The sequence below is a fragment of the Halichoerus grypus genome, chromosome 8 (assembly GCF_964656455.1).
Source record: "Halichoerus grypus chromosome 8, mHalGry1.hap1.1, whole genome shotgun sequence".
NCBI classification, from domain to species: Eukaryota; Metazoa; Chordata; class Mammalia; order Carnivora; family Phocidae; genus Halichoerus; species Halichoerus grypus.
This window is the reverse complement of record NC_135719.1, coordinates 25,409,198-25,430,243: the sequence shown is the minus strand read 5'-3', so window position 1 is coordinate 25,430,243 and position 21,046 is coordinate 25,409,198. Positions and strand designations below refer to the sequence as shown.

General features: G+C 48.8%; 1 protein-coding gene across 5 annotated transcripts in view; it reads left to right on the top strand.

The window, feature by feature from the left end:
* Positions 1-21,046, top strand: part of ADAMTS17 (ADAM metallopeptidase with thrombospondin type 1 motif 17) — a 348,978-nt gene that overhangs the window by 120,199 nt on the left and 207,733 nt on the right. For all 5 annotated transcript variants that reach the window (XM_078078954.1, XM_078078952.1, XM_078078953.1 and 2 more), the window contains exon 8: positions 15,646-15,751. In XM_078078954.1, coding sequence (XP_077935080.1) covers positions 15,646-15,751 — 106 coding nt within the window. The remainder of the gene's footprint in view (positions 1-15,645; positions 15,752-21,046) is intronic.

The window sequence follows — 21,046 nt, the reverse complement described above, 5'->3', positions numbered from 1 at the left end:
CTGCTCTTTTAAAAGTAGCATTGTTGGGGCCCCTGGGTGGCTCAGTCCTTAAGCCTCTGCCTTGGCTCAGGTCATGATCCCAGGGTCCTGGGATCAGCCCCTCATCGGGCTCCCTGCTCCGCGGGAAGCCTGCTTCTCCCTCTCCCGCTCCCCCTGCTTGTGTTCCCTCTTTCACTGTGTCTCTCTCTGTCAAATAAATAAATAAAATCTTAAAAAAAAAAAAAAAAGGTAGCATTGTTGGTGAATAATGGCAGTTAGGCCCTTACTCCTTTACTCTGTGAGTCAGTCAGCTGAGATCTGGCAAAGAAAAGCACATTCAACAAAACAGAAATGTTGGTGGTTATCACCTTCTGAGGAATGCTCGGGTAGTCCCTGAGGGCTGAAGGATAATTTTCTCAGGATCTTTTGGTCTGACTTGGCTGTCCAGAGAGGATTTTTTCCTAGGGAATGTCCTTGATTATATTCTGGGATTCCTGTGTTTAGTGTTTTTAACTTTTTTTGAGGTTCTGGACTCCTTTGGAAATTTGAGGAAAGCTATAAACCTTCTTGTAAGAAATACACACACACACACACACACACCAAATTTTGCCCAGTTTGAAGGGTTAAAGACATCTGTGTTAGAGCCCTTTTAGTTTAAATTTTAATAGAAAACTCCCTGGACTTTGAACAGTAGTTGGCAGACTTCTCTTACAGGCCGTGGAATGTATTATGCACAGACCTGGCCGTGTGTTGGTCTCCCCTGCCTGCCTTCTGTTCCCTGAAGCAGAGGCATCCTCCCCTCAGTGCTGGCAGAGGGGCCACCTACAGCCAGACTGCCCAGCTCAATGGATTCTTCTTCTTGGCTGTAGCACCAGCCTGGGCAAGTGGCTCACCCTGTTGGTGCCTTGATTTTCTCACGTGTCAGTGAGGATGGTCATGGCATCTCGTCGTAGAGTGGTGGTTGTGTGTGTGTGCATATATGCGTGTGTGCCCATGTGGACGTGCGTGTGGACACGTGTGGACATGCACAGGTGTGTGTGTCACGGGTTGCAGAGATTCCTGTCAGTCGGGGGGGACCCGTCCACGCGGAAATGCAGCCTGGCACTTTCTGGGGTAGAGTCACTTCTCAGTGCCTCCGCATTGTTCAGCTTCTGGATGGACCAGATTGCTCTCGGAAAGGCCTTTCTACCCACGTATACTCTCATTAACAGCATCCAAGAGTCTTAAGTCCTGATGACCTTGCTGGGTTTTATCAGCATGCTGGGTGGGAACGGGCAGTTCACACTTCTGACCCCCAGTGAGGTAGAACAGCTTTTAAATTTTTGCTTGGCCACCGGAGCTGAAAGTCACTTCGTCTGTCCTCTGTCTTTAACCTTGTGATGCCTTCTGTTGCGTAGACATTTTCAGTGTAGGTTTAGCTAGATTTCTTGGTCCTGTCCCTTATGATCTGCGTTTTAGGTCTTGCTTTAAAATGTTTTTACTAGGGCACCTGGGTCTCTCAGATGGTTAAGCGTCTGCCTTCAGCTCAGGTCCTGATCCCAGGGTCCTGGGATCGAGTCCTGCACCGGGCTCCCTGCTCAGCGGGGAGCCTGTTTCTCCCTCTGCCTCTCTCTCTCTCTCTGTCTGTTATGAATAAATAAATAAAATCTTTAAAAAAAAATGTTTTTACTACTCTGAGATCATAATGGCATCCCCCTGCATTTCCTTCTGATGGAATCAAAGTTTTGTTTTCACGCTTGTGTATTTGATCTGTTTAGAGTTTGTTTTTGTGTACAGTGTGATGTGGTGGAGAATGTCACTCGTTTGCTCCCACGTGGATCGCCTGTTGTCCCTGCGCCGTTTAGTAAATGGTCTCTCACTTCTGTGGTCCAGATGCTGCTTGTGGGCACCAGTTGCCAGCCTCTGATGCAAGTTTCAGGCAAGGCTTGTGGTACAAAGTACCTGAGATCGAATCCTAGCACCTTCACTTGCTGCTTGGACAGGGGCAAGTTGTTGACTTCTGAGGGTCTTGCTTTCCTCATTGGTACCATGGAGACAATAGTCGTATGTAGCTTACCAGGTGATTATAAGTATAAAATGAGATAACGCACGGAAATCTTCAGCACAGGGCCTGGTGCACACATGGTAAATGTTTCAAGAAATTTTAGCGATCATCAGTCTCCTTCCCCTCCTCGTTAATTCTTCCCTATTCATTCTTCCCTATTCCAGTTGACCTCTCATAAGCAGCAGAGGATGGTGTTTTATGAAGATTAAGCTGGCAGGGTTGATATGTGTTCATTCATTTGTGGAACTTTTTGAGGACGTGTTAACCTTCATTGTGCCACGTAGGTTACATTTGCCAGAGAGGTTGCTTCGTGTCTTTACAGATGTAAGTTCTGTTCAGATGCTTGGGCTACCATGAGCATGGGGCTCCTACAGCAGGAAGGCTACCATGATGGGCTCTGAGCCTCTAGAGGAGGAGAGGAGTGTGTGCTGGCAGAATTGGGGAAGAATCAGTGGAGGAGGGTACCCTCCAGTCTGGACTTTCAAGGATTAGAGGGGGGATTGACAGGGGAGGAGACCCCTGAGGAGGTGCCATGCTTAAAGTGGTGGCTAAGGTCTGGGCTTGGGCCCCGAGAGAAGGGAATAAGTCTCAGAGTCTGTGAGCAGCAGGAAATGACAGTACTTGGTGACTTCTGAGATGGGGTGGGGGACAGAGAGAAAGAGAGGGTCACTGGGTCTGCGAGCTTTTGAACTTGGCAGTCGGGTGTTGGAGGGCCTCAAGGAAGCTCAGTTTGGAATAGCAAGTCCTGTTTGGTGTGGGCTGAGTCTGGGGTAAGTGTGGGACGGCCAGACCGGCCAGCCTCGGTAGAATGCCACAGCAGGGCTTGAATGAGAGCCTGGTCCTGGGGTTGGAGCGGGAGGGACCTTCGTCAGCGCAGACCTGGCACGGAAGTGTGTGGAATTGCTTAAAAGACGAGAAATGCATGCATATTCTCTGCCTTTGACATTGTAGACATGGACACTGAGGTTTACACTATTTCTGCAGCCCGGGATAATCCCGGAACTCAGAGTACCTGCTGTGGTCTGAACATCTGTGTCCCACCCCACCCGCACCCAAAGCCGTATGTTGGAATCCTATCCTCAAGGTGACGGTGTTAGGAGGTGATGAGGTCATGAGGGTAGAGCCTTCGTGCTTGGGATTAGTGCCCTTATAATGAGCCCCACAGAGCTACCTCGCCCCTCTGTCGCGTGAGGCTAAACAGGAAGATGACCTGGAGGAGGACCCTCACCCGACCCCACTGGCATCCTCCCTTCCAACTTCCAGGCTCCAGAACTGTGAGAAATAAGTGTCTATTGTCTTTAAGCCACCCAGTCTGTGGTACCTTGTTGTAGCAGCCCCAGTGGACTAAGACAAGTAGTCTCTCGGTTATGAGTCGCATCCGTACGCATAAAGCAGCAAAATGACTTTAGCCCAAAGGCAGAGCCTGGGAATTTATGCCATCCACTTCGTGCCACGCCAGAGGCTGGGCATCTTCCTCGTCTGCCACCTCCACCACAGATCGGCTTGTTTCCTCTCGCTGTGCTTGCTGCCCTCTGGACTTCCTGGCCCTGCTCTGGTCAACATTCCTTTTTTAAGAGGCTGGCTTTTGTCTTGTTTTTGACTCAAATGGCATGATGTCATTTTTTGCCTCCTGTCCGCCGGGGCAGAGCCCCACCCGGGCCTCCAGAGGCCATCAGAAGGGAGGGCTTGTCATGGTAGGTTGACTAGCTGTGAACATCGAGTCAACATCCAAATGACAGCCGACTCCCACGTTAGGCTACTTCTTTTGCTGAGGGGCCGGAATGTCCTGTCGGCGGGGGGATTTACAGACCTGTGCTTGGGAGCTGGTGTGCGGAGCTGCCCTGGGGCTTGGCCTGACTTCCTCCCCGGTCCCCATGCACAGCCCGAGAGCCAGGCCCACCCTAGAGGATTCAAAGCACGGAGTCGAAGTGCGTCTGGTGCTGTTCTTGACCCTTGTCCTGGTGTCTCGCTTAGATTTCATGTTGCCTCCCCAAGAGGGTGACTTTGCTGGGCTAAGCATTTAGCAAGAAATGTTTCTTAATTATTCTGAGAAAGCTTTTCTTTCTCCCTTTCTTTCTTTTTTTTTTTTTTTAAAGATTTTATTTATTTATTTGACAGAGAGAGACACAGTGAGAGAGGGAACACAAGCAGGGGGAGTGGCAGAGGGAGAGGGCAAAGCAGGCTTGTGGGGCTCCATCCCAGGACCCTGGGATCATGACCTGAGCCGAAGGCAGACGCTTAATGACTGAGCCACCCAGGCGCCCCTTCCCTTTTCTTTCCTTCTTTTTCTTTCTTCCTTTCTTTCTTTCTTTCTTTCTTTCTTTCTTTCTTTCTTTCTTTCTTTCTTTCTTTCCTTCTTTCTTTCTTTCTTTCCTTCCTTCCTTCCTTCCTTCCTTCCTTCCTTCCTTCCTTCCTTCCTTCCTTCTCTTTTCTTCCTTCCTTCCTTCCTTCCTTCTCTTTTCTTCTTTCTTTCTTTCTTTCTTTCTTTCTTTCTTTCTTTCTTTCTTTTTTTCTAACTTGGCAAGTATCTCTATGCATGACCTCATATTTTATTTTTCCTGTGGAAATACAGCTATTAGTATGAAGCTGCTTATCAAGGCTGTCTCAGGCAAGTTTCAAGAATATACTGTTGCAAGAGTCCTTGCAAGACAGTGAAGGTGAATTATAGAAGCAATTCATATGGTCTGAGAAATGCAGGTAATCCAGGTGACATCTGGTGATGCCGATAAAAACAGACCTTGACTAGTTAATATCACGGTGACTAATGAACTAGTTATTAGCACTATGACTTCATCAACCTGTGACCCTTGAATGCTCTTCATGAAAACTCCTTTTTTTTCCCCCGGCTTTATTAAGGTATCATGGACAAATAAAATTGTAATATACTTAAGTGTACGGCATGATAATTTTTTATACGTATATATTATAAAGGAATTCCACTCAAGTTAATTAATGCATCCATCACCTTGTATATTTACTTCTTTTTTTTTTTTTTGTGAGAACATTTAGGTACCACTCTGTTAGCAACTTCCAGTTAAACAATGCAGTGTTTTCAATGGTAGTCACCATGTTATACATCAGATCCTGAAATAAGGCCAACTCCTGTCATCTGAATTGGCCCATAATCTTGGTCATTCCCACATTGTTCAATCGGGCCCATACCTTCCTATTTCACATCTCTTTATATTTTTAAAAATTTAAGTGGAGTCTCATTTATACATAGAGTGTATCTAAGTGCACTGCTCAGCAAATCTTGACAGACGGAGCACCCTGCCTGACCACAACCCATATCCAGAAATAAGACCGTACCAGCCTCTGAAAGACTCACGCATGCCCCTTTCGTTTCTGTTCCCTGCAGGATCACCAGACCCGACTTTTTCAGCCACTCAGTGAATTATTCTAACAGGAACCCCTTTGCCACCGCCACCCACGGCAGGCACTGGAGTTTGTCGGCCAAGCCGATGCACCTCCCTGAGCCCCATCTCAGTCACGGCCCCTCTCCTCCCACACGTAACCACTGTCTGGACGTCTGCATCCACAGCTCCTGTGTGTCTCCTGGCTGGTGTGCTTGTAAGTTTTGAATGAGTAAGGTGAAAAGAACAGTGGCGTTTGTGTTTCCCGGCTTGCTGAACTTGGCCCTGGGCACCTGGCATGCCCGTTGCTGCTGGTTCCGCTTTTATTGCGATTCACTGAGCAGAAAGAGCCGCAGGGCTCCCTTTGCCTTGCTTGGCGGAAATCTGGGGGCCTGCTGGGTGCCTGGCTCCCGAGCAGACCCAGAAGGTCGGTTCCCTAGCTCCCTGCTCCCTGAGTCTTCTCCCCGTCCCCTTTCCCCGGGCCTTCTTTGCACTTCCCTGGGGATTTGAAGAGAAGTTTTGAGCCTCCCGCTCTTCAGACCTAGCACTGTGTAACCTTTACGAGCCTTGTCCGAAATTGGCTCTTCCCTCCAAGGCTGCCCCTGTGAGCTTTTTGAGAGCATTTCGTAGGAGTGGGGAACTTTCGAGATACCGATGCTGTGAAAAACGTGCATCTGCACTGGGCACAGCATTGTCTTCCCACTTCCCTCCGAGTTTCCCCAAACGGGGATCCCAGCTCTGACTCACGGGGGCACTCCACTGCCAAATGACGGCAGTGTCACCTCTGTGTCTCCAAGTGCCCCTGGTGGAGGTGTTCCGTGATTTGAAATACAGAACCAGAGACACTTCTCTGACCCCCAGCATTCCACCCTGGGACTTCTCTACCACGCGTTTTCGCTATTTCAGCCAGATGGCCCGTACAACTTTCCAGACCTGTTCCCCGTTGTGAAACTATGTTCTAAACAGTGAGCCTGGCCCCACAGCGTGTGGGGCAGCTCTGGTGTTGTCTAGCACACGAGGACGGTGAGCTCCCGTGGCCGCTGTCTTTGTCCGTTACTCGTGTGAGCAAGGAGGACACGGGGCACTTCCATCTGTATCTAGGTGACGCTCTGGGTGTAGTAAGTAGGCCGTTCAGGCTGCCGTAACAAAATACCCCATACTGGGTGGGTTAACCAGCAGACATTTATTTTCTCAGTTTTTCAAGCTGGAAGTCCAAGGTCAAGATGCCGTGGGGGTGGATTTCGGGTGAAGCCACGCTTCCGGACTTGTACGTGGCCATCTTCTTGCTGGGTGCTCACATGAGCACTCTGTGCATGCCTGGGGAGAGAGGTCTCTGGTGTCTCTTCCTCTTCTTACAAGGACACCAGTCATATCGGGTTCGATCCCCATCCTGTGGCCTCACTTGAACTGAATTACATCTTGCAGGAACCCCTCTCTGAATACAGTCACACTGGGGCGGGTAGGGCATCAGCATGTGAATTTGGGGGGGACACAGTGCAGTCCTCCACGCTGGGCACAATGAAAATGTGTGTGGTCCCTCTTACCAGCCACCCATCATTTTGTGTTCTCCCTGGCCCTGGCTGTTGGCACGATTTAGCAGTCTTCCCACGTGGCCCTGCCTGCAGGCTCTCGAACAAGTTCAAACAGAATGGTTGAGAGAGACTGTGACTCAGGCACATCCTTTGGCCACGAGAAGGGCTGGGAATGTGCTCTTCTTTCCAAGGAGCCCCTGGATTCACTCTCAGACCCCTTTGGAGACATCTGGTCCTGAGGAAGCCTTAGCTTTCTCTTTTCCCACATGGAGGAGATATTTTTAGACAAAACACTTCACCTGTCCTCTCAGCCTCACCTCCACCTAAAACCCCAACTTTCCAGAGGGAGAGGGAGAGCATTCTCACCTACCAGTCAAGGGGACACATTAATGGTGAGAAAGGAAAACCGAGGAGTCTTAAAGCTGTGGAAGTGACTGTCAAAGTCCCTTTTTAAATGATTGGCCAAAATAAATGCTAAGCAATGCAGTTGATGAAAAAACATGATTGCGTTAAAGCTTTCAAAATTCATTTGTGTCCGTTGCTATGGGAGGGTGGGCATCAGCCTCCTAGCACCGGCTTACAGGAAGGCTGTCCCATGTCATGTGCCTGGGACCACGTCCACACGCTCACCCTCAACGTGTGCACACACACGCAGAAACCCACACACATGCACGCGCACACACAGGAGAGGGTGCAGTGCTACGGAGCTGTAGACGTTGAGCAGTGGTCATGCTTCTGGAGTGGCAAATGCTAGAAGGCGGGTCTGTGCCCCTCTCACGCTCAGGGCACACAGGCAAGTGCTCAGAGGTCTTTTGAAGGGGGAACTCAAAGGCTTCTATCTCGTGCTGCTCTCCTAAGTGCTACGGGCAAAGCTCCTGCATGAGGAGCTAACCGCGCTCCCGGGTGCCCAGAAGAGTTTGCCAAGCGAACAGAAGTGAGAGTGAGGGCATGGCCATGTGAGGGGGTGTTCTGAAATGACAGATGACCCACAGTAGGAGGCAGCAGGGCATTCGGTACAAAAGTTCCACCTTCAGTCTCCACTGTCCGTGCTGCTGAGAAGGCACGTGTGGACTCAGGTCCCTGGGGCAGCTGTGTCTTAGAGACCCTGGTGTCCAGCCTGCAGGCCCTGGGCCCGATTTGCAACATCTCTGCTCCCTGCACCACCTGCCTCCCTGTCTTTTTGCTGGGATGTTGTTCTCAGAGCTGTCTCTCCCTCTAGGCCTGTGTGGCTTTTGTTCGACTTGGGATCCCACACCTGGCATGGTGCCGTCACGTACAGGCAGTCAGGAAACCCTTGATGAAGTATTTGTCAAAGTAAGAGATCTTCAAAAATGTCTGGACAGACCCCCCCCCCCCCCGCCCCGCCGCCGATATCCTGAGATGAACCTGCTGGGGGCCCTTTCTCGTGGGTGTCCAGGCCTGTTCCAGAAGCCCCGAGCCTCTGTGGGCTCCTCCGAGGAGAAGCATCTTGCTTATTTGAGGAACGTTAAGTCTACTCCCTGGAGTTCCCCTCCCACGTGATGCTCCCCCCTTCCCCCCACACCGGGACATGAGTGCCATCTTGCCTAGAGGGTGGGAAATCTGTAGGACATCTCTGTGCGCTTGGCTCATGTCTGTCGTGGTCTGTTGAATATCAAGTTACTTCTCTTCCCTCCCCTGTCCCAGCATGTTTGGGTTTTCAAAGAATGCAGTAAAGTGTTGGGATGAACTTTTTTGCTTTGAACTTGTAAATTCCAGGGAGAGTTGACTCCTACACTTACACTTACTTAACTCATCAGAATGTTGCTGGAGCCATGGCTCCAGCCCTGGGACCCTCCAGTCCTTTCTGGGGACTTGGCTGTGTGATTCCCTCACCGAGGGCAGTGGCATCTCTTCCCCGAACCCTGGGTCCTGGAGGCATTGGGGAAACCTAGAGGGAGGGTAGGTGGTTTCTCGGCATGCATGGTTTTCCTTGACTCTGACCATAATCAAGAACCCCCTATCTCAAAGCAGCAGGTCGTGTGACATTTGGACTGGCTCAGCAAGTTTGCCTGCTGGGCAGATTAGCAGAAAGCTATGGTGCAGGGGGAAGGCTGGGAAGCTTCCTTGGGATGTATCAGCACATTCGTTGCCTGTCTTGGTGACGCCCCACCTCCCTGCCTCACTCCCAGCCCCCACACAGATATTCTCGTGTTCCAGGGAAGGTGTCTGCATCCACGAACACACTGGTATGGGCATTTCCCCCCTCCCTTGTGCCTTTGATGTTCTATCTGAGAAGGCTTTGCCTCCCCCAAGGTCAGAAAGACTTACTCCTATGTTTTCTTCTAAGGGTTTTGTAGTTTTAGATCTTGTATCTAGCTTTACGATCCATTTGGAATTAATTTTTGTGTACCGTATAAAGAAGGGGGTCTGACATCAGTCTTTTTCATGTGGCTCTCCAGTTGTCCCAGCACCGTTTGTTGAAAAGACTCTTCTCCCCACACTGGATGGTCTTGGCACCCTGGCTGAAAATCAATTGACTATAAATATGCAGGTTTATTTCTGGACTCCCAGTTCTGTCTAAATGTCTGTCTTTATGCAAGTCCTACATTGCTTTGGCTACTCTGACTTTGTATTAAGTCACAAAATTGGGAATGTTGAACTCTTCAGTGATCAGCCGTTACCTTTATTTTGTCCACTTACCACTTCCTTTAGCCTCGAGGAAGTTGCTTAGTGTTTCAGGTCATCCATGTTCTGCTCGGTCAGTAGGTGTTAGATACTGGCAGTTTTGAATTGCAGTGGCAGCTTCTACAATACTCCTGTTTAAGGAGAGAGCCAGTGCCCCTCTTTGAGCCAGGGCCCCCACCCTCTGTTCATGGTGCAGGAATAAAGACCTCAGCTAACTCCTCTTCCTTCCATCGTAACTGACCCCAAGGGATCCAGAAAAGGAGATGCAGGGAAACTGGTGGTCGAATTGCCAAGACAAGGGTAGGTGTGGGAGGGCTTATCCAGCTGTGGTCTTTGGAGACAGGGCCACTCAGCTGGGGCAGAGAGCCACAGGGCCAGATCTGGAAGGCAGTGCTCCTCAGTCCCAAGCCAGGGAACCATGCCACTCAGGCCACCTTTCCTGCCAGCCTTCCAGGGCCTCACCATTAATGTTCTATCCCAATTTGTGCGAAGCTGTGCCTGTCCTTCAGCACACGTGAGGTTCTGTCCAGTCTGTGCAGGACCAGGAGGAGGTCCGTAACTTCTAGTGAAGGTGATGGCTCTGTGGACCGCTCACCTTGGAGAGAACGCAGAAGCAAAATTGCAGAGGAGGATAGATCTGAGTTAATCAAATAATTTATTTTTTTAAGATTTATTTATTATTGTAGAGAAAGAGTTGGGGGGAGGGGGAGAGGGAGAGATAGAAACTCAAGCAGACTTCCCACTGAGCACGGAGCCCGACGCAGGGCTCGATCCCACAACCCTGAGATCATGACCCAAGCCGAAACCAAGAGCCGGATGCTCAACCGACTGAGTCACCCAGGTGTCCTCAAATAATTTAGGTAATAAAGAGTTAGGAAATGTATGTAACAGTTAAATGTAGACAGTTAAATGTAGAATGTCCTTATTGCAACTGATAAGGACTCCATTGTGTCTGATAATAGGACATTTTTTAGAATATGATCCATTGTCATTCAAGGATTCTGCATTTGTGAATTTGCCTACTCGCTAAAATTTATTTGTAACTCCAAAATCAGTATTTATAGTGCTTATGTGGTCATTTGCAGATGTGTGCAGAGAAGCAAAATATTTGAGTTACCGAAGAGGCATGTTCACAGATGAGGTTGAACAAGGTGACCCTTTGCCTTCTCATTTCAACTCTCATACTGTAAAAAATGTCCTTTTTATGGTCACCTGGTGCCATATTTTTTACATTTTTGTGCTTTTTGTTGGTGATTTTGCTTTTTACAATGGCTTCTGAGAATAGTGCTCACGTGCTATCTTGTGTTCTAAAGCACAGAAAGGCTGCAATGTGTCTTACAGAGAAAAATACAAGATAAGCTTCATTTAGGCATGAGTTATAGGAGTTTTGACCACGAATTCAAAGTTAATGGACCAACAATACAATATATATTAAATAAGGTGTCTTTGAACAGGAACACACGTAAAACAAGGTTATATATTGGCCAGTTGACAAAGATATTGTGACCAGAGGCTCACAGGAACCTAACCCTGTGTGTCCCCTAGGAGCAATGGTGCTGTACTTGAGAATTTCGTGTTCACAGCAACTTTTTGGAATCTAACTCCCAGAGATAATGAGAATCGACTGTAGTTCTTTATCATTTGTCACATCCTAGACCCTAAGACATTTGCTCCTAATTGCTGTTCACAAATTCTACCTCCAACCACGTAGGGAAGTTTACAAGAGCATGAAGACATGCCCACAAGGCTGAATGTGCAGCCCTGTCTCAACCACTGTGATTGCCAAGTGAAGAGATGTAAGTTCCTTATAACTGGCAGCGTGGTATCCCAGTGATAACCGTGATGGAGTTAGTACTACGAGCAGTTGGTAGGAGAAACTCGACCATTTCTTTCAGAGGCAGAGTCCAAGAAGGTATGAGTAATGGCCAACAAGGCCAACAGCTGCAAACTGTTTACACATGACAATTTGCTGGATAAATCAGAGTTTATACAGTTGTGTGTTGTTTACTCCTTAATCTAGAAAGGATATGGTCAACTCGGAGTTTAAGAATTATGTGCTTACACCATGCAGTTTTCTACTGAAAAAGAAAATAATTAAACCTCCTCACCCAATTTCCTCTCCAAAATTGCAGTCCTACCAAGGAAAAGAAAAGAAAGGAGAAGGGAGAATGTCCACACTGAGTTGACGTGGCTGGGAAGATGGGTTAGGAGACTCTGGCTTTTCTGAATGAATCCGATAGACTTCTCCAGGCATCAGAAAAAATCTTTACAGCTCTTCATTTCTACCGTCAGCATTTTGGATTTTTTTTTTTTAAGATTTATTTATTTATTAGAGAGAGAGGGCATGAGCAGGAGGGGCAGAGGGAGAGGGGGAGAGAGTCTCAAGCAGACTCCATGCTGAGCTTGGAGTCTGACACGGGACTTGATCTCACAACCCCAAGATCATGACCTGAGCCGAAACTTAAGAGTCAGATGCTCAACCAACTGCATGATCCTGGAGGTAACCACTAATAGCATCGCACAAACCCCTTGAGTCCTTTTTATCTTTAGTTTAAAAAGCATTTGGACTTAAACATCTGAAACCTTTATTTTACCTGACCCACATCTCTGCATAAGCACACATTAAGATTTATGAAAATCTTCGAAACCCCCAAAGATCACTCATTGTTGTCGGTCACCAAAGCTTTGGTGAGGGAGGCTCAGGGTTTGCCTGGAGGAACACAGGTGTTGGAGAAAGAGAGTCCTGTACTTGTATCTGGGTCTGGGCTTGGTCAGCCATATAACTGGTTACTGGGCCTCCATTTCCCTGTCTGTAAAATGGGGCCAGTAACCATACCCACTGAATAAAGGATGATCATGCATTCCAAGTCGTGCTTGCCCCTTGAGAGGACCCTAATAAATGCCAGTTGCCTTCCTGCTTCCCTTTTTGTTCCAAGGAGCTCTGCAAACCTGTGGAATTGATGGTTTTAACATTTCAAAAATAAGTCCTATGTTGTTTTTTTCCTTTTAGGCAAAGAATTGTAAGTCATGGAAGCGTAAAGGCATGGAAAACACCACTCTAGGGTCTTGCTGTCTGTGTAGGGAATTCCAGTGCCGTCGGAAGGTCCCTCTGGTGCCACAGCTTCAGCCTCTCCTCCCCTCCACACTGCTCCTCCGTTCTTGCCCAGGAACAGGGAATAGTGGTGGGGCTTTGTTTCTCGTTGAAGCACATGGCTCAATTGCCATTTATTGCCTGCAGCTCTTACTTTGACCACAACCTGGGATTTTCTCCAGACTTTGATTTGTGAGTTCTAAGCATTTCCACACCGTGGGTCCTGAAGGCTCAAGGCTCCTGCCCTGTGTCTCAGGGGCCATCTTCTCTCATGTGCTTTGCCTTGCTCGCTTTTCTGACCAGGCTGTGCATGATTGGAATACATCCTTCAAAGCACTAGACCTTAATCCACCTTCGTGTGAGAACATTTCTCATAAATAAACCGATCCTTCGTGTTCTCGTTAAAAAAAAAAAAAATCATCTGTGCCTTGGAAAAATTAAAATGCAATTATTGGAAGGCTCTTTGCTTAGCTGCTTCCCTAATGTTGCGTGTTACCTAATTACAGTGGAAACTCAGGCCTGCCGGCTCGGGGTGCTGAGTGCGGCGGAGGCCAGGGAACGTGTTCGTGTGGCATCAAAGTCTGCTGGTTCAGCAGCCGCTCTTGGGACCGCAAGCTCAGCCCAGCTGGCTTCAGATGCCTCCCTTCCCCATTCACCAGATGGCTTCTCCCGGGGGCGTGCACATCTGATTGCTCCGATTGATTCATTGACCCAGGAGGCCGAGGCCCGGGGCCAGGAGAGCACTGCTGGGTGTGCATTTGAGGGTGTGCGTGTGTTGTATGCGCATACCATCAGTGCTATGTAGAAGCATTCCACCTACTCACTGCTGGACTTGGTGCAGCAACCCACAAAGCATTTTTAAACAAAACCAGAATAATGACCTTGAAGGCACCGAGAAGCCGGATCATGTCCTTTCTGGTTGTCATTTTTCTCCTTCCAATAGTCTGCATTGCTGGATTATGATGTCCACGTGCAAAAAAAAAAAAAAAAACAGAAAAAAACACATCTTGAGGCCAACTAACATTTCATTTTTTTTTTCCTTTTCTCTCTCTCTCTTTTTGTTTTTTTCTTAATGCTTCAACCTTGGCCAAGCACGTTGCATATTTCCAAATAAAAATAGACCTGCGCTGTGGTGCCGGCTCGCTGTGCCGGATGTGAGCTGAGCCCCGGAGCAGCATCTCCCTGCAGAGCAGAGGGGGGGAGCAAGGGACCTCTGCCTCTTGGGACTCCTGCGGGACCATCACTCCTGATGGAGGGAGTGCCCTGTGTGCGGCTGAGGTCACCCTCCGTTTGAATTTGATGTCCACAAAGAGGTTAGGTGTCGCTTTTGGGGCGCAGGGAAAGAGGATCATTTTTAATTAATTCCCCCTGTCCATTCTCCTCCGCCTTCTGCCTGCTCCTTCCCTCTCCAGTTCCTGTGCCTGCAAGGCCCGAGTCCGCTCCTGAGACCCCTGGTGCACGTTAGCACAAGGGGCCCTCCGAACGGGGGCAGCGTGCAGTTTAGGGGGGCACGGCATGGAAAATGGGCGCCTCTCGCGCCGGTGGCCACAGTCCCCCCCAGGGCACAGCGCTGGTGGGGAGAGTCTGGCTGGGAGAGCCTCCGCCCGCCTGGTCACCAGGTACCCCTGGGCAGCACCTGCCTGGCCACGGGGCCACTGGAGCCATAGCCCGCCCCACAGCCCTTGTGAACTCACAGCCCCCAGTCGCCCTGGGCCACCACCCTCTCATGCGTCTCATGCTGTATGAAGGGGTCAGAGGCTGCGGTCAGCGGGCGTGCAGATGCTTCTGGCCCTCGCACAGGTTCCATCCCAAGCCCTGGGAGGGGGAGGGGGTCCGTTCCCTCCACCCCCCCCATTGTTGTGCTAAGCCCCGGGGGCACCTGGGTAGTGAGGGATGCCTGTCCCAGGTGCAGAGATAGCAGGAGCTAACGGGAGACGTGGAGAGCTGCCGTGGGGAGTGGCAGCTGATACATGGCCAGTGCGTTCCTCAGGTGTGGCCTGGCCAAGGCCCTCCTGTTGTTCACACACGCCTTTCTGCCGGGATAACCTTTCTCCCCTAGAAGACTCCCCTCCATTCTCCAGAGGCTGGTAGCCTCCTGTCGCTTGCTTACACCCTTCCCCTGCATATGCCTCCCACCCGGGTGCCTGGGTTCGGTTCTTGTCTCAGCGGCCAAGGGACCCCAGTCAGGTGTGTGTGGAGATGAGCGAGTTGGTCCGTGGGGCTCATCCTCACTGAGGACTCCCAGGCCCTCCCTCTTCTGGCGTTCTCTCTCTCTCTCTCTCTCCCTCCCTCCAGGTCCCGGTCTCATTCTCTCCCGACGGTTCCTGAAACATTTTTCTGAATACCGTGCACAGCCTTCCCTGGCCTGCTTTCTGGGAGCCTAGCTGCTGCCCTGCTCCGTGCTCCCACCCTGAGGGCACCGGCCCTAGCAGGACTAGCACTGGCAGGAGGGAAAGAAGGTGCCTGGAGTGCAGAACTTAAGGAGGCACCCCCTCCCTCTCTGGGCGTGCAAGTGCAGGGTCAGCTCTGGAGAGGGGGACCCTCCTTCAGCTTTTCACGCTGGGTGCCTTGCCTTGCTGGCCTCACCTCGTCCCAGCCCTGCATGTTGCAGTTGGAGAGCATCCCACCGCCACGCGCCAATCTAACTTACCTTTCCCCTCTGAGCCTTGGTCTCCCTCTGTTACCGCCACCCTGGGTAATTAGGATTAAATTAGATAACGCGTGTAAATGCAGCACATTGCCTGACACTATTAAATGCTTGGGAGATCTGCCTGGTGGTTATTATTATCACTAATGATTTATCAGTGAATCCAAAAGCAGTAGACACCAGCCCATCCCCCACAGGAGCTCTGGAATGACGGCTCCAGCCCTGTGGCCACATCATCGTTCCAGTCTGCCCCTCCTCTCTCCATCATGCGTGATGTTGACCATATGGACTTGCCTGGCGAGGTCAGGGCCTCCCACATTCTGAAGAGGATGTGTTTTGTGTCTCTGCTGCAGGAATTGCTTACTTAGGAGGTGTGTGCAGTGCTAAGAGGAAATGCGTGCTTGCCGAAGACAATGGTCTCAATTTGGCCTTTACCATCGCTCATGAGCTGGGCCACAAGTAAGTACCAGACTCTGTATTGTTCTGCCTCTTCCAGTTCTTTTCTGAATATATATATATATATATATTTTTTTTTTTTTTTTCCCCTCTTGAATTCCCAAAGTTTTAAAACAGTGGTGCTCTTGGCCTTTGCTTCTTCAGACCTAGGCCAGCAAGCCTGGGTCCCAGCCCTTCAGGGAACCCAGAGAGATTAGTGACCAGATGGTCTCTGAGACTTGAAGTGTTAATTTCGTGTTCGTGTCTATTCTTAGTGCACACCCTATAGAGGGAAGAGGTTTGTCTCAGAGTGTCTTCTTTGGTTGCATTTCCTTTCCTGGACCAGCATGATCTTTGATTCACTCCTTCGTTCAAATAATGGGATTTATCTTCATACTGTTGACTTTCTATTTCCTTGAGAGCCGGTTTCAAACAAGGCCCAACTGTCTGAAGGCAGAATGTCAGTGTCTTAGTTTTAAAGAATTATCAGCTGCTGCCTTTGTACATCCCCGGAGTCGGGGAGAGCCATAGAACCTCAGAGCCCAAAGATGTTGTGGAAAAGATCTGAGGCAGCCTCCCGGTTTTTCAGAGGAGGAAACAGTAGGTCAGAGGGGTTGAGTGGCTGGCCTAAGATTGAGATCACCTGTAGGAAGTCTCAGGTGGCAGAAAGCCCGCCGACTTTAAAACTGTGGACTGACGCTTTACTATTTCTCCGGCAGTAGGTGTCTGTTTTGGATTTCTCTGAAGGAAAAATTGTGGTATGACTACACGAGAACTTAAAAAATAAATACGTAAATCGAGGAGGTCAGAGCATGCAGAACAATAGGAAAATTTATATTGGGTTGGATAGAACAAAATTAAATGGAAATCTAGTTCTTGGTGAAAAAATTTAAAGCATTTCCTAATAACCTATGGAGTAAGATGCCTGGGACCCAAAATGTGAGCTCAACCTTCTGCAAAAGTAAAGTCAGTCTATAAGGAGGACAAAAGCAGTTTCCTCTAGGGCTAGCCATATCTGTGGATTTATATATATATTTTTTGCCTTGTTTTGTTTATCTTGTCCCATTCTCATTTTTTGCACTCCCGTAGATGGGTTTGGTAGTTAGCTTTTCTGTGCCTATTGAGTATCATGACGTGAGTACAGCGAGTGATGATAATCCCGTGTGTATTTCCTGGGATTAAGGCAGAAATAACATGTCATCAGCTAAAAGCAGCTAAATGAGCACTTGCCTCTAAGTACATAGTTCTTTTATCTCGACAGTATTTTTTAAATATTGGCGACAGCCCTTTGCCCACACTTTTTTTTTTGCCTATACTACTAGGAAATAATTTTAAAAAATTAATTACAGTCAAATATCTATTCATATTTCTGATTTGTTAAAAACAACAACAACAATGCCAAAAGCTGTAGCCGAGAGTGGTTGCTGAGAGAAAAGTGTAAATCAGTATGGCTTTGGCAAACATCCTCTCTTCTCATCTTTGGGGCCAAATGTCCCACCCAGCCCGTCCTAGTTCCTCAGAATCAAGGACCTCTAATGGTCTTGAGAATGCAGTTGTCAAAACATTTTCCGACACGTGGGTTGTCGTGGACTTTTGAATGCATCGATTTGTATGAACTACAAGATTCCATGCAGCCTTCAGTACCAGGGCCCACGCTGGAGTGCTTTTTGCACCCGCGTGTGAGCACACACGTGCTGCACGGAGGCCTTTCTCCTTGGACGTGAGGAACACAGAGGGCCATTTTCTCCCCGCTGACCTGTGTGATTGTGCGGGGACCACTGGTGTCTGAGCGCAGGAGGTCTGCCGAGATGAATGGTGAGATTCAGTCCGACTCCAGTAGCCTTTAGCTACAGTCTGCTTCAATTTCTTGGAGGGCCCTTTATAGCTTGCTGTTGCACTCTAATTACCTACAAAAACAAACGCCTAATTGTTCATCAAAGCCAATAAATTCTGCAAGCATTTGGCCTTGCCCCTAGTTGGGTGATTATAGTTTTCCCAGGGAAGTCTGTTGTCTCTGATTATTTGCGAGCAATGGGAAGCAGGCCCCCCAGGGACGAAGCCACAGTCCCTCCATCTGCAGACCCTTCTGGTCAGCCGGGCTTAGAGAGGCGTAGTCGAGGCTGTGTGGAGGCTTAACAAGAGGGGTCAGCCTGTACTCTGAGTGAAGCCACTGGCCAGGCTGCTTCACAGATCTGAAGCCCGGTGCATGTTTTGGAATAGAGAGGAGTCATTTAACATCTCGTTCCTTAAGTACGTGTGCGCTAAGAGAACGGGATGGTATTCTCAGTGGACCTGAGGCACGGGTCTGTGCTCTTCAAGAAAATTTCTCAGTGAACGCTTTAGAAAATGAAAAAGAATACCCTTCTATGCACCCTTAGAACGTCCCTAGAAGGGGTCACCCTCTGGTCCCTAACCATTTAATACTGATGAAGTGAAGCTTCTCTTCTGAAGGTTGCGTGTAGGCCTTCGCCCCTGGGCAAATGTACGCGTGGCCCTTCTGTTGCTTACCCAGTATATCTCATACAAGGATCAGTGCGAGCAGTTACCCCGACTCTGAATGTTAGGAGAAAAATTCACTTTCCACATGAGGTACACGTTGCACTTATCAGAAAATGAGAGTCGTATATGTTAACCTGATTTTCTCCCAGCTTTGGCTGTCAGAAAACACAAAGCGAATGTCAGGCTCATTTTCAGTAATTAACTCATCTGGATCCTGGAATTCTGTTTCTCCTCCCTCTTTCTGTGTCTCTCTTTGTATGAATGATCGTATTTTACATATTGCAATTCAAAAATAATTTCTTTGATACTGTAGACTGTCTCCAATCCAATCTGCAATCATGTGGGTTCTAAATTATGAATTAAATGAAAAATTCTTGCCATGGTAATATCAATAATTCTGCTTAGGACAGGAATTAGTAATGTGCTAAGGATGTTTAAGTCAAATCAGATCTCATTTACTGAACATCTGCTGTGTTAGATGCTGTGCAATCATTGTGCTATTGATCAGTTCTATGGGGCAAGTATTATTTAGCTTTTTTTTTATAGATTAGGAAACTAGTATTACTTTTTAAAAATTTCTAGTCTCGAAATGATTTGAGATCACTTCTATGATAATATACCCATACATCAGGACTATTAAAGAAAGGACCCACATTCTAAAAGAGGGGCAATAAGGAGAAAACTTGTTATATATCCAAAAAACCAAGGTACCTTCGGATTGCTGCCAGCCAAGGCAGAAAGGACAATCAGTGGTGTCCTAGCTGCAGAAGAAAGCCAGTGTGTCAGCAAGAGGGACTTCCCTAGGAAACTCAAGTACCCCAGCTGTAACCAACAGCTTTCTGATTACCTGGGAAAGAAGAGGTGTGGAAAAGACTGCAGCCCTGGCTTTGGACGGGTCTGAAGGATTTGCAGTTCCTGGTGGGGGTCAAGGAGGAGAAGCTGGGAGGAACTGTTGGCTCCACACAGAAGCCATGATGCCAGTGACTTTGAGGTTTTTTTTCTTTTTTCTTTTTTAAGATTTATTTGAGAAAGAGCAGGGAGGAGGGGCAGAGGGAGAGGGGGGAAAAAGTCTTCAGCAGGCTCCTCGCTGCTGGGGCTTGATCTCACCACCCCCAGATCATGACTCAAGCTGAAACCAAGAGTCAGACGCTTCACTGACTGAGCCACTCAGGCGTCCCAACTTTGAGGTTTTCTGATGAGCCTTCATGACCTTAGTTGCCTACTTGCTGGTGAAAGACTGCCTGGTAGGCATCTGCATGTTACCTTTTGGTAGTGTGCCTTTGGGAAGGCAGCTGTCTCCCCATCTTGCTACTTGAGAAACCCAACTGAAAATGAGGGACTGCTTCATCCTGCAGTGACCAGGAGAGAGGAAGAGCTCCTGAGTGCAAGAACATGGCGGTGATGAACCACTCTTCTTCCAGGGAGCTGTAGCTGACGGCTGTTAGTGGTTATAACCGAACTGATGAAGTTGGGGGGCCATTCCTTGAGAGACACAGCCCAGCTGGGCCAGCGCTGCCCAGGTGTTTTCACTCAGGAAACCAGGACAGGGTGCCTTGTGGTAGACCTCAGTGTCCAAGATGTTTATCAATATTTGGTTTTAAAGAGAAAGAGGGATAGTGAGAAGCAAGCATTTGTTTCTCTTGGGCAGGCGCATGCTTTTGAGGCTCAACCCTGATCGGTCATGGGAAGGACTCTCCCCCGATGAGGGTTAGAAGCCCAGGTCCACGCCGATGGCCCATGAGAAAAGCCAAAACCAAAATCAAATGATAACCTCACGGATCAAGGAGGGAGTTGGTGGTGACTTTAGTATAATATTAAAATAACCGGTATAATAATTCTACTGGAATTTTAGAATATATTGTTTGCTGGGATTTGGAAGTTTTAGTGTAAAAGGGAGAAAGGAAGTGGTTCTAGGACTGCTGGTGGGAATTCCTTTTGTTTTCAGGGGGGTGGGGTGGGGGGTGGAGGGGGCCGTGATTAGGCCCAGAGGAGGCAGTTGACAGTGGGAGGCCAGGAGGGCACAGAGCTGAGTCTCAACTGGACATTTGGGGCCTGGGGAGACTCAGAACACCATGCATGCAGTTTGCTTCTCAATCAGGTAAGACCGAGAGCTCTCGGGGAACGTCTAAACACAGGCTCTTCTAGATGGGGTGCTGAGAGAGGGGAGGGAAACCGCATAGTGCACACTCAGCCACCCACATACAGGGAAAAAATAAAAGACCTAGCTTTATAGGTAGAAACAAAGAGCTTTCTCTTGCAGAAAATAAATCTCTGCTTCTGTTGGATTTAGGAGGCCCTGCTAGATAAGCCTGAGCCAGATCAATTCCCGCCCTGAGTCATTCCAAACTACGCGACCTGTCTAACCCAAGTAAATCTACAAAAAGCCCTCCAGACAGACTGCAAAACCATGCCCCCTGTTTGGGCTCTTTCTGCCTGTTCTTGGGGTGGGTGCTTGCCCCACCTGCTCTTACTGAGATCTTTTTTTCTGACTTCCGTATTCCCTTTCTCGGGTCTTCCCGTTTTGGAATTTACCTCTCCTCGGGTTGTGGCCTCTGAAAACTGCTCTCTTCGGGGAAGCTTGGGAGTGTGGTGCAGGGGACACGGAGGCTTTGCTGCACAAGGGGAGCCCCTGAAGCGTTTATAAGTGCCAGTGGCCCAAGCTTCACCCTAGAGCAATTAGGACATGCTCTCTGGGGGGGAGAGAGCGCTAAGGAAGGCCCTCCAGGAGATTCCCAGTGCATCCGGGGTGGAGAACCATGGCTCCCAGGACTCAGAGGCTTCGTCATCGCTTTCTGGTGTCATCTACCTTCTTGCTTCTGT